Below are 12,441 nucleotides of genomic sequence, written 5' to 3' on the forward strand. Positions count from 1 at the left end.
TTTTTTTTTTTTTTTTTTTTTTTGTAATAACAGGTTTTGGACCTATAGTATGCCAGGCAAGAGCTCTGCTACTGAGCTATATCCCGGTCTGAATTCAACGGCTGTGTTATACACTGGGAAAATTATATCTTAATCAAGCAAAGCGCTGTATGCACTCCAAGTCATGAGATTTGCAGGCACGAGTGCAGACTTCCAAGAGTACAGAAAATCCAGGAGCATATCAAACTAAGTCAGGACACAGGCACACTGGCTTCTGGAGGACCAGGGGCAGCCAATTCTGGTCTGAACGCTGATCAGCAGAGCAAAAACCAATCAAGCTGTGTCTACACCTGAGCCCCGTGTCCCTCAGACTTCAGTTAAAACACTACGTAAGAGAAGCAGGGAATTGCTCTCAGCTGCTCCCCATGTGGAGCAAACACTACAATACACAGGTGTCTGGGGAACAGACAGGACAGCAGGTGTTTATCAGCTACCTGTAGGTCCAAGGAATCAGTGCCCTCTTCTGGCTCTAAGGGCACTGCACACAGGTGGTATGTGTATGCGTGTACACACACGCACACACACGTACACACACACACGCACACACACACACAGTTTGACAACTTCAGACTCTCATCTGGCATCTGTAGGCACAGCATACCTTGGTACACAGACACACGCAGGCAAAACACCCACACACATAACACTTTAAGTTAAAGGAAAATTTTAAAGAAATAACAGCAAGGCCACCACAGTGAGTGAGTAGCTGGGTCACCAGGTCTTTGTTGTTTACACATGAATGAATGCATGTGGATGTGTGTGTAGGGGGGTTGTGCATGTGCAAATGTATACAAACATGCTTAACGAAAAAAGCCACTTTAGAAGGGAAAGCTCCATTTCCCCTCAACTGTTTCTTAGGTACACTCTCGGCTTCTAGCTAGGCAAGCAGGTCATTCAATCACTAAATCATTCTGGGAGAGACACTGCTTGTGTCGGTGCTGACAATGTGGAGGCTCCATACCTTCAGCTACCTCTGCACAAGGCCACTGGCTACGAGGACTAGCTGAGCTGGGGGGGGGACACCAGATCTGTGCCTCTGAAACTCCCCCGACCCACCTCCTCCAGAAGGAACCCGCCGCCTCCACGGTTACCATGGAAACCTGTGCCATGATTACTGTGGAAACTGACGAAGCTTAGTCCCTCGCAGGATGAAAGGCTTTGAGGAGGTGGAGCCTTTAAGTGATGTCCCTGCGGAGACCATACCCTTGGACAGGACCAATGGTTTCACGGGAAAGGGTGAGCTTAGTGAGGGGGCTATACCAAGAGCAAGTTCAGCCCCTCCCATTCTTGCACGGGTCCCCTCTGTGGACTGCAGGGGCTCGGTGAGAACTGGACAGTTGCTGGTGCAGGCTCCAGGACTGTGGGCTAATTTTTAAATTCAGTTATGTTGTGTTATGCTCCTTATGTATACCCGTGTGCCACAGTGTTACAGATGGTTATGAGCTGCCATGTGGGTGCTGGGAATTGAACCCAAGTCCTCTGCAAGAACAGTAAGAGCTCTTAACTGCTGAGCCGTCTCTCCAGCTACCCCATAAACTTTCTTATTTTATTCCCAGCCTTGAGTATTTTGTGATAGCAATCCAAAGGTCAAAACAGCTTGACCCCGGAGGCACAGCCGGAATACCTTAGACTGGACGAAGGCGCGGAAAACTGGCACCAGCGCCTCGTCCTCCGGGTGATCAGCACACTGGATGGCCACGTTCAGGATGTGGATGGGCTCTTCTAGAAGGTTCTGCAAGAGAAAAACAAGGGCTGGGGACAGGGCTGTAGCCTGCCCTTCCCCCACCACTGCAGACCATCCATAGGGCTTACCTTGCCATCATCCTCGTATAGGGAGGCGCAGGCCTTACTGAAGAGGGGAGTGTCTGTAGGCACATTGGCGAAGCAGGAGATGACTTCGTCGAAGTTCCTGGGGTGGGCGGGAGAGGGGGAAGCTGAGAGACACCTGCCTAAAAAGGATGAGTTCAGCCCCAGATCTTTGGGCTGTTGTCCAACCAAGACCACAGTCCAACCTTTCCCGTCCCTCCCCAAAGAGCCTGGAATTCTTAAACGCCTGCATCCGGGTCTCCCTGAGCCCAGGTGTTAATAAACGGATGGCTGCGGGCCGGACAAGGCCACGCAGCACGCAGCCCCCACACCGTACCTGGTGAATTCCTCAAATCTCCGGAAGGCCACCATGGCCCCCATGCGCTGACACAGAGGGGAGAAGCAATTGTCCATGAAGAGTTCCGTGCTGTGCCTCAGGAGGTCAGGGTTAGAGATGCTGATGGGCATGGCCATCCTGCATGGTGACAGGAAAGGGAGGCTGAGGCAGCTGCTGCTGCTGCCCAGGCCCTTGCAGCAACTCTGGTGCACGGCACTCTGGGAAGCCAGATGAGATAAGAGCCTTCCCAAGGTGGGGTCTGAAATGGACCTACAAGGGGAGACTTGCGGTTGGGGGTAGGTGCTGGGGTGGGGGTCACATCAGATAGATGAGGAGGCCAGGAGGTGAGTGGGTGAGCAAGTGAGTGAGTGAATGGGTGAGTGAGCAAGTGAATGAATGAATGAATGACACGTGCACAAAAGGTTCGTTCCCAAGACAGTCCCGAGGTAAATCCAAAGAGGTGAACACCGACACACAGAGGAGGTAAGCTCCCAGCCTCAGTTTCCCCTGGAGAGCCCCAGCTCTGGGCGGCTGGTAAGGAGGAAGTCTGGTCCTGGGATCGCTCCAGGCCTCTACCCCCTCCATTCTTCTCCCTCCATCACAACTCTCTTGGAATAAAGACAGCAGCTGGTAGGGGTTTGGAGGGCCACTGCTGCCAGGAACAAATCCAGCCCAGTCACGTGAGGGCTCTGGAATCAGGTGTGGGAGGGGTGAGTCCATAAAGTGTGAAAAAGAATATCCACAGAGGTCAGAACTGCCCTGTTCTTCCCGGAAGGAGGGCTGTTGCCGGGGTGGCTTATGGGAACTTGGCCTTGGGAAAGATTCCCCTTTCCTAAAGGAAGGGTGGTTTGTGGTTCCTGTGTTGCCGTAACCAATGGTACGGTTCATGCCAAGCATCTACACCTATCCTCTCCTGGGAGCCTGGGGGTTTCCCTTTTCAAAACCAACAAACCAGGCAACCCAGGGTCTTCTAAGTTGGCCTGGCTGGCCTTGGCCTTGAGGTCATCCACTGCTTCTCTCCTGAGTGCTGGCATTACTGCCTCACCAGGCCCAGATGAGAGCCTATATGAGCAACACCAATAAGACAAGCTCAGGCACCGCACAGCACAGACCCACGGTAATGGCTAATCTTCACTGCCAGCTTTACTGGGGTTAGAGTCACTCTGCAGATGGATGAAGTGCACTTCTGGGTGTCTGGGAAGGCGTTTCCAGAGGGTTAACTGAAAGGGGAAGATGCGCCCAGAATGCGGGCAGCGCCATCCCCTAGGCAGGGGCTTCATTGGAATAAAATGGGGGAAGGGAGGAAGCTCGCTGACCCGGGAACTTCTCTCCTTCCTGCCTGTGACAGTGTGGGCCTCTGCAACACACCTCCCCAACCAGGATGGACTCCAGAGCCCCTGGCACCACGAACCCAAACAAAGCCTTCCTCAGGGTGTTCTGTTCGCTAACCAGCACACCAGTCACAGCCTACGGCTGGAGGAGTCCACAGCAAAAGGACTCTCAATGCCTGGGTTTTCTCTTCCAGCCTCCGCCCCTGAATGTTGCTTTCCTGATCCCATGCTATGGGCACGGCTGTGTGCTGAGTCCCATGAGGTCTCCTAGGCCAGTGGTGCATCAGGAGTGCTCTCGGGGACCCTCCAGTGTGGGAGCACACTCCTGTCTAATACTTCTAAAATCATAACCCAGGCCTTCTGCTCCCATCACACGGCACCCACAGGTCACAGGCTTGACCATCCAGACTAAGCTCTGAGCAGTGGCATGACTGAGATGCTCACGCTGACAGCGCATGGGTGTTCAGACAATCTAGAATCTAGATTTCCAGCTTCTGGAAGCAAACACAGGAAGGTGTAGACTTGACAGCCACCACCCACAGGGCAGTAGAGGAAGGCATCAGAATGGCAGACCCTAGGGCCAGGTAGTGCTGGATGGAGTCCCCAGCTCTCGCCCAGCAATGCTCACAGCCTCCTGGGACAAATGACAATTCAGGTCCCAGACACAGCCTCCTAGAGTGTCTCAGCAACCCAAATCACACAGGGTGTCTCCGCAGACACGCTCTGGTCACTCCCCCTGGCCCTCCCCAGAGGCCTCAACAGGCTGGACCACAGGGTTAGCACGATCCTAAAGTCACACTACCTGCCTACACTGACAGCAAGGTCCTGGGGGATCTCAGTGTCTCTCTAGGTCAGAACAGAAGCTGGGGTCGTAACAACAGCCTGGGCATATGTGCAGGCCCTCCCTGAAAGAGCACGTGACCCCATGCCCCTTAGGGAAGCCATGGCCTCTTCTTCCAGCAGCACTCAGCTGCTCAGACAAAACAGTCAAGACAGAAAACAACTCCTGTGAGGACATTCAAAATTCTGTGTAACACAAACACGCCCACACACCCAGACTATCATCCTGAAAACAGCTGAAATGGCACAGGGCTTGTCTCGAAATGAGGCAAGGTATTGCAAGCCTTTAAGAAAGAAAAAAAAAATTCAGAAAGGATTAAAAAAAAAAAAATATATATATATATATATATATATATATTAGTCAAGACTAAAGGAGCCACTGCCCAGAGGACCCTCCTCTTCCTCCTGGAGCACCTGCTCTTCTAAAACCAGAAAGAGAAATGCCTACAACCCCCCAGAGGGCTGTGGGAAAAGGCCCTGGCCTTGTAGGCCTCGCCTGATGCAAGTTCAATTCCCAGAAGCCACGTAAGGGGGGAAGTGGTGTCCTCTGACCTCTACACACTCACTGTGGCTCACACACACCTGCACACACATCTCTCACATGCACACATATACATAAATACACACACACCTGCACACACACATCACTCACACATTTGCATACATGCACCTGCACACGTCACACACTCACCTGTACACATGTTCCTCCCTGCCAAGACAGTAAGTAAAACAAAAGCCCAAGAGAACAAGGAAAACCTGCTCAGGAAAACATGGACCCTGCGCCTCCTGTAGACAAAAATCTGACCCGTGGAACCCATGTAACATGACCTCCATTCCAGTCACAAGTGAGGCCCCTGGGAAGCCCAGCAGGAATCCAAAAAGAAGGAACCTGGGAGTGGCAGTTACGAGGCCTTTGGATCCCGTGGAAAAACATGACTATGTTCTAGAAGGTTCTGCACTTTACATGGCTTCTGAAATAGGAGTTAGAGAGACTGAGCAGTGCACAGACAGATGTCCATGTGAGAACACTGAGGAGGACATTCAGAGGCCCCTCGGCCCTGCTTCTGGCTCCCAACAGCTCTGAGGTGAGGCCAGGATTCAGGCGCCGGTTCCCACACTCAGCCTGTGGGTGAGAGGAGACCTGGGGACTCTATTCTTCGAAACAGCAATGGGGGGCATTTGGTCAACTGGTGGAAGAGCAGAGGGGAATGAGGACATGAGGCTTCCCATGGTGCCTGGCCAGCGTCACAGCCGCTCAGAGATCTCTCTAGCAGCTTCATCTGTGCTGGGCGCCATCCTCACCTCATTTGCTCCCAGTGGTCTAGGACAGCTTGGCCTGCTGTGGTGATAGAACATTCTAGAACCCTGTGTAATATGGCAGCCAAGACCCACACGTGGTGGCTGAGCACTTTGAAATTTTGTTTTTGTTATTTAGTGTGTGCACCTGCCATGGTGCACACGAGGAGGTCAGAGGACAACTTCAAAGGTCAGAGGACAACTTCTCTCCTTCTATCTATCCTGTGAGTTCCGAGGACTGAGCTCAGGCGCTGGGCTTGGTAGCAAGTGCCTTTACCCGCTGCGCCATCTCACTTTAAATGCTACTGTGTGACTGAGGGGTCATACGGTCACTTCACGGCCAGTCATCGGCATTTAAGGTGGCACACTCCGGTCACTGGACGGCAGGAGGAGACAGACGCTGGGTGATTGTCCCCGCTCCACAGATGAGCGTTCAGGGGGACCTGCGTCGGGGAAGGGGTCTCCCCAGCAGCCAGACCTACTTGCTGGGTCCTTCCAGAGATAAGACAGTGAGGCAGGGAAAGAGGAGAAAGCAGCCCTTACCTGTTGGGGTGGGAAGACGGCAGCATGAACTGGAACTCCACCACGCAGGTGCCATCCTGGAGCTCCCGGTGCTGCAGGCTGTTTAGCTCGTAGGCGATGTAGCCTCTGCGCACGTAGACCTGGCGGAGCAGGAGGAGGACGGTGGATTCTGAAGGGGAGGAGGTCTGTGGAGGTCCGCTGCAGGCCCTCTAAGCTTCACGGAAGGCACAGTCCCCACTAAAAAGCCCTGATGCCAAGCACGCCCAGGGTCTCCTGAGCTTCCTGGGTAGACTGCACAGCATGGGTGTCATAACCTGCCGTCAGGAGCCCCACCCTGGACCCATTGGCACCGCCCACGTGCCTTTCCCCCTTGCCGTCTGCCTTCCTCTGGATGTAACACATCATGGCTGCAGCCATGACAGCCCAAGTGCCATGTGTACTGGTAGATCACTGAACTGGAGTGTGCTTGGGGACCCCAACACATTTAGGACGGGGAAAACAAAACAAAGCCAAACTATCATCTCAAGAGACTGAGCCTAGATTGTACATTTGCAATGCTCCTGAGCTACGAGGGGAAAAGTTGACTTGTGTTCAGTAAATGTGCCTGATCCAGCACTGGGACACGTGGAAGCACATTCTGGGGCCACAGAAATGGTTCAGTGGGTGAAATCGATAGCCATGCAGGCACGAAAACCTGAATTTCATCTCCAGAACCCCTGTAAAAAGCCAGATGTGGAAGTGTGCATCTGGGATCCCCGGCTCCCTACGGCGCAATGGGCACAGAGACAGGAGAGCAGGCTGGAAGCCCACAGTCCAGTACACAGCCTGGCAGAGAGACGAGAGACCCTGCCTCAAAGTGGGGCGGGGAGAACCACCCCTAAACAGATGACCTTTAGCCTCCACGCCTGTCCCTCTGGTACGATGTGCACACTCTTGAACTCTTTCACTAACACACACAAAAACTGACTTTATTAACTAACCAAAAGTTTTTAAAAGCTAGAAAAATTCCTCACAGATACAGCCGGGAATTAACACTTGTTAAAGTAACATCTGATGGGGTGTGCTGGGTCTTTCGAGCCCAGAACCCCTTGCAGCTGTCACGTGGTCAAAAGCCCAAACCAGAGTCCAAACACCAGAGAGCCCAGCAGACACTCCACTGGACAAGCCCTTCCCCACCCCAAGGGAGGCAGCCTCCATTCTCTGCTCCAGACAGAAAAGTCTTTCCGAGATACAGAATACTCAGGAGGAGTTTGGACGAGGCATGTCTGGCTTGGCACTGCATTTCGGCATCCAGCTATGCCCCGTGTGGAGGAGCCCGTGCTGCCACAGGGCATGGACTTTGGAAGGAAACTGATAAAGTGTGAATTCTGGTTCTGTCCCTGGCTGTGTGGCCTTGGGAAAGCCACCTCACGTCTCTGAGCTCAGTTACTCTCTGTGAGAGGACAGGAGCCCTTCCTTGGAGAGAAAATGTCACGATGCAAGGTTCATAACTGAGGGTCGGACAGTGCAGATGGGGGGCCAGCAGCAAACGCTTGCTTGCTCGCTCACCTGCTGCTTCTGCTTACCTCCAGGGAAGCCATACAGACGAGCTTGTTAGCGTGGTAGAAGAAAGTGGGCAGCACGTCGAAGATAGTTGTTTCCGAGAGTATTAATTTCTGTGGGAAACAGAAGAGGCCGGAAAGCAAAAGGACCATGAGCAGGTCGGACCCAGAAGCTGGAGGATGGGGGGAGGGGGCGGCAGGCCCAGGCCAGCTGTGTCACAATCACTGTTCGTCAGTGTCCTCTAATATAGGGGACTCTTTGCTCAGAGCCTTGGGAGACTGGACAGTGAAGGAGCGCGGGTTAACCGTGCCTAGGGCAGGGTCCCGGTTTCAGACGCTGATGGGCGCCTAAGTTTCTGATAAGCTAGGGCCCTGACAGGAACCTGGAAAGAGGAAGCCAGTGCCAGCCCCAACCCTACCCCAGTTCTCCCACCCCTACCCCTGGTCCCCCACCCCGACTCCAGAGCCCTTATAGCCCCATGCAAAGGCTGCACACCTCCCGGCACCTTCCAGGAAACCTTCATTTTAACCCTGTCCTGGCCAGGAGAGCCTCAGACCCGTTGCCCTGAGCATCCTGTGAACAGGTGTCCACACCCGCAGCCCCCAGAGGCTGCTGATGTCTCCAGGGACCATCCTAGCCACCACTCTAGACTGGACAAATCACTGAACTGGGGTGGGGGGGGCTCCTTGAGGGTAAGAAAAACCCGTGGTCCCAAAGACCCACCTTGAGGTTTTCTGGGCAGAACTGGTGGCCATACATGTCGATGGCGGACAGGAAGATGGATTCCACCTGGTTGTGCCGCAGCTCGTAGGAGGGGAGATGGGAGGCGATCAGGACCTGCGGGGGAGGGGGTGGACTGAGCGGAAAGATGCTGGGAGGCGAGAGGGCACCAGTGTGGGGCGCCAGGCCTCGAGACCCACCTGCCTGGCCCTGAGGGCCACCTTGCAGTGTTCGCTCCTGCTCAGCTGCGTGAGCTCCTTGAGGATGGAGGTCAGCTCGTCCGACAGCGCAGGGTCTGGGCCACAGAGCTCATCCTTCGGGGGCGACAGAAGAACTCAAGTTGGCTTCGCTATGCCCCAGGGGTTACGGGCCAGCACTCGGCTGGTTGGGGAGGTGGGGGTGCGTAGGGGGCTCGGGGTGGGGTGGTGAGGGTCTAGCCTCGACTCTCTAAACACATCTAGCCAGCTTTTGAAAAGAGTCCTTAGCCAGGTGGTGCTGGTGCAGGCCATTAATCCCAGCACTCAGGAGGCAGGTAGATCTCTGTGAGTTCGAGGCCAGCCTGGTCTACAGCGTGAGGTCCAGGAGAGCAGAGGCTACACAGAGAAACCCTGTCTCGAGAGACAAAATACGAACAGAAGAAAGCCCCTGCCTCTCTCTCCTCTAAGTACATTTCATTCATTCACTCACACATTTGTTCACTGACTTATGAAACCCCAAAATATGCCCTCCCCGTCTGATGGGAAACAGAGCAGGGCGCCTCACCATGTGCCAGACACACGCACACGTGGGATCAAGGCCAGAACACCTTCCCCCATTGCTCTCCGCTTTAGTTTCTGAGCCAGGGTCTCTCCTGAACCTGGGGCTCAGAACTCACGGATTTGGCTAGTCCTCCAGGCTGCTTGCCTGGGGGATCCCTTATCTCCACCTTCAGAGTCCTGGGGTCACACGGGGGCCACCGTAGCCACTGGCTTTTCACACAGATGCTGGAGGTGCCAACTCTCGTCTGCACGCATGTGCAACAAGCACTCTAGACTCTGCGCCTTCCCCTGGCCCAGGCGTGCGTGCGTCCCCTCCGCTGAGGGAGGACTACTCTGCCGCAGATGGTGCTGTGCGCACGTGAGCGTGTGTCCCTGTGTCTCCTCTTGTGCCCTCACTGGAAGAGGGCTTGTGGACATCTCAGAGAGGGGACTCCCTAAACATCCCCTGGAGACGGATTTGTGATGTGAGGAAGCAGGGTTGCTGAGCCACTGGCATCCAGCACCTGCATCAGCCCACACTGCCCTGGGGGGCGGGAGAGCGGAGTCATCTCTCACTGTCCCCATCATAACAAGCCCTCGCTGCAAGACTGAGCTGTCACTCTCTCCCTTTCAAGTCCCAGTGGGAGCAGAGAGCTGTAGCATGGCTCTACCCCGATCCCCATCCCCGAGGCTGGAAGGAGAGCACAGAGTTTGGGTATTGTCCAGCAACTAGGCTCTCTCAGAGGTCCTCTACTCAAAGAGCACTTTGTATGGGGCAAAGGGGCAGCTCAGCGGTAAAGAACATTTAATGTTCTTGCAGATGACTTGAGTTAGGTTCCTAGCACACACGCCAGTGGGCTCACAACCACCTGTAACTCCAACTCCAGGCGATCTGCCGCCCTCTTCTGGCCTCTGTGGACACCCGCACTCAAGTGTGCATGCACAACTGTACACATTAAAACACCAGGCCTGTCTGTGAGGAAGTCTCTAGATCGGGTAAACTGAGGCGGAAGGCCCACCCTCAATGGGTGGCACCGTTCCCTCTGCTGGGGCCCTGGGCTGAATACAAGGAATAAAAGAGAGCTGAGCACAGGTTTTCTGCTTCCTAATGGTGGATGCAGTGACCAGCTGCCTCACAGGCCTGCCCCCACGACTTCTCACCGTGACAGACTGAGCCCTCAAACCTAGAGCCAGAGTAAACCCTTTCCTGCTTAGGTAGCCCTTGTCAGGTAAGTCACTAACCCAGCTTCCTGGGTACCAGACTGCATGAGGTGTGAAGAAGTCTGTGTTTTCTAATAAATAGAATCAAAAGCTGGGGACCATGAATCTCATCTATACCTCCCCTGTCACCATGGCTGGGGCAACATGCTCAGCCTCCTAAGTAAAGGTCCCGGGTGCCTGGGCTGGACTATCCCACTGTCTTCTCCAGGCTGGATTATGGGGCATAGGAAATGCATGCCTAGGAGACACAACACACACAGGGGAGCAAATAGCAGCAGGATAACCCAAAGAGTACCTATCTATCTATCCTCTATCTATCTATCTTCTATCTATCTATCTATCTATCTATCTATCTATCTATCTATCTATCTTCTGTCTATCTATCATCTATCTATCTATCTACCTACTTACCTATCTATTTATTTAGATTAAAAATAGACCACTATGTATCCCTGGCTGGTGTGGACCTCACTATGTAGACCAGGCTGGCCTCACAGAGTGAGCTGTAACCCCAAGTGCTAGGATTAACGGCGCGCCCACCACACCCAGCTCTGGACCCACAGCTTAACTGAGACAGCATCTGGCTTCCAAATGAGACCCAAGGACAATCTGCATCTGAGTGGATTTTCTTAGCACTGGGATTCCCCAAAGAGTGGAATATCTTTGGGCTTAAGCTTCCAGTCCCAGCTACACAGCACAGTTATTTGGGGAACCCCTTCCCCCAAAATGAATTTTGAAACAACTTCAAAATTACACAAGTAATGAAGACCCCTGTGCTGACAGCCCACTTTTCTAGGAAGGCAAAATGAAAGAACTGCCGTGAGAGCCGGGACCCAGCTGGCCCAGGCTAGTGGCTCATACTCAGGAAGCACGCTGGCGCTTCAAGCCCTGACCCTGTACCAGCACCTGCGTGCCCCAAGTTAAGTGGCCTCACTGCTCTGTGCTCTGCCAAAGGATGGCGACAACAGTCCACAGCTGGGAGCTGGAAAGAACTTAGTAGTGATGGGGTGTGAGAGTGCGCTAGGTCCAGCTCCTGGGATTTTTTTTTCTTTTTTTTTTTTTTTTTTGAGACAGGGTTTCACTGAGTAGCCCCGGCTGCCCTGAAACTCACTCTGTAAACTGGGCTGGCTCAAACTCAGAGATCCACCTGCATCTGTCATGACCCCACCGCCACCCGGAGTGCTGGGATTAAAGGCATGTGCCACCGCCTGGCTATGGGTATGGGTTTCTCAGAGATGTACCTAAGTGTGGGCACATGCTTTTTATCGTTGCATCTTTTTTGTCTGTTTGCTTGCTTGCTTGTTTGCTTTTTGTTTTTCAAAGTTTCTCTGGGTAATATCCCTGGCTGTCCTGGAACTCCTCTGCAGACCAGGCTGGCCTCCAACTCACAAAGGTCCACTTCTGAGTGCTGGGATTAAAGCATACACCACCACTGCCTGGCTGCTTGGGGATATAAGTAAAAGATTTCTTTAGAACCAGCCTGGGCCACATAGGGACCCCTAATATCAGAAATTAATAATAATAATAAGTGAATCCAGTATACAATCTTTAAAACTAATTAATATATTTGTAAAGCAACCAAGACGGCCTGGCACAGAGCAGGTGCTCTGTATCACCGCCTGTTGTTACAAATACAGTTTTATTGTGCAGCCACACCATGAGCAATGGCAGAGTCAAGTAGTTAGGTCAGAGACCAAATCACCTGTAAATTCTAAGTCTTTACTTTCTGGCCCTTTCTAGAAAATAGTTGGGTACTAGGCTGGGGATGTGGCTTTGTGACAGAGCACTTGCCTGGCATGCACAGGACTGGGTTTCATGCCAAAACTGAAGGGGAGAAGGACAAAGAGGATGGGGAAAAGGAGGGGGAGGGGGAAGAGGAAGAGGTGAATGATAGGAGGAGGGAGAGAAGGAGGGAGAGGAAAGGAGAGGAGGAGGGAGAGAAGGAGGGAGAGGAAAGGAGAGGAGGAGGGAGAAGAGAAAGGAGAGGAGGGAGAGGAGAATGGAGAGGAAGAGGAAGAGGAGGGAGAGGAGGAGGAAAAGAAAGAGAAGG

The 12,441-nt window shown here is 53.3% G+C and overlaps 1 protein-coding gene across 5 annotated transcripts in view; it reads right to left on the minus strand.

The window, feature by feature from the left end:
- Acacb (acetyl-CoA carboxylase beta) overlaps nucleotides 1-12,441 on the minus strand; it is a 104,597-nt gene that overhangs the window by 24,002 nt on the left and 68,154 nt on the right. For all 5 annotated transcript variants that reach the window (XM_021634699.2, XM_060382581.1, XM_060382580.1 and 2 more), the window contains 7 exons: nucleotides 8,634-8,747; nucleotides 8,437-8,550; nucleotides 7,737-7,826; nucleotides 6,193-6,311; nucleotides 2,183-2,320; nucleotides 1,852-1,948; nucleotides 1,664-1,771 (listed from right to left, as the gene is read on the minus strand). In XM_021634699.2, coding sequence (XP_021490374.1) covers nucleotides 1,664-1,771; nucleotides 1,852-1,948; nucleotides 2,183-2,320; nucleotides 6,193-6,311; nucleotides 7,737-7,826; nucleotides 8,437-8,550; nucleotides 8,634-8,747 — 780 coding nt within the window. The remainder of the gene's footprint in view (nucleotides 1-1,663; nucleotides 1,772-1,851; nucleotides 1,949-2,182; nucleotides 2,321-6,192; nucleotides 6,312-7,736; nucleotides 7,827-8,436; nucleotides 8,551-8,633; nucleotides 8,748-12,441) is intronic.

This window comes from Meriones unguiculatus, chromosome 4 (genome assembly GCF_030254825.1).
Source record: "Meriones unguiculatus strain TT.TT164.6M chromosome 4, Bangor_MerUng_6.1, whole genome shotgun sequence".
Lineage (NCBI taxonomy): Eukaryota > Metazoa > Chordata > Mammalia > Rodentia > Muridae > Meriones > Meriones unguiculatus.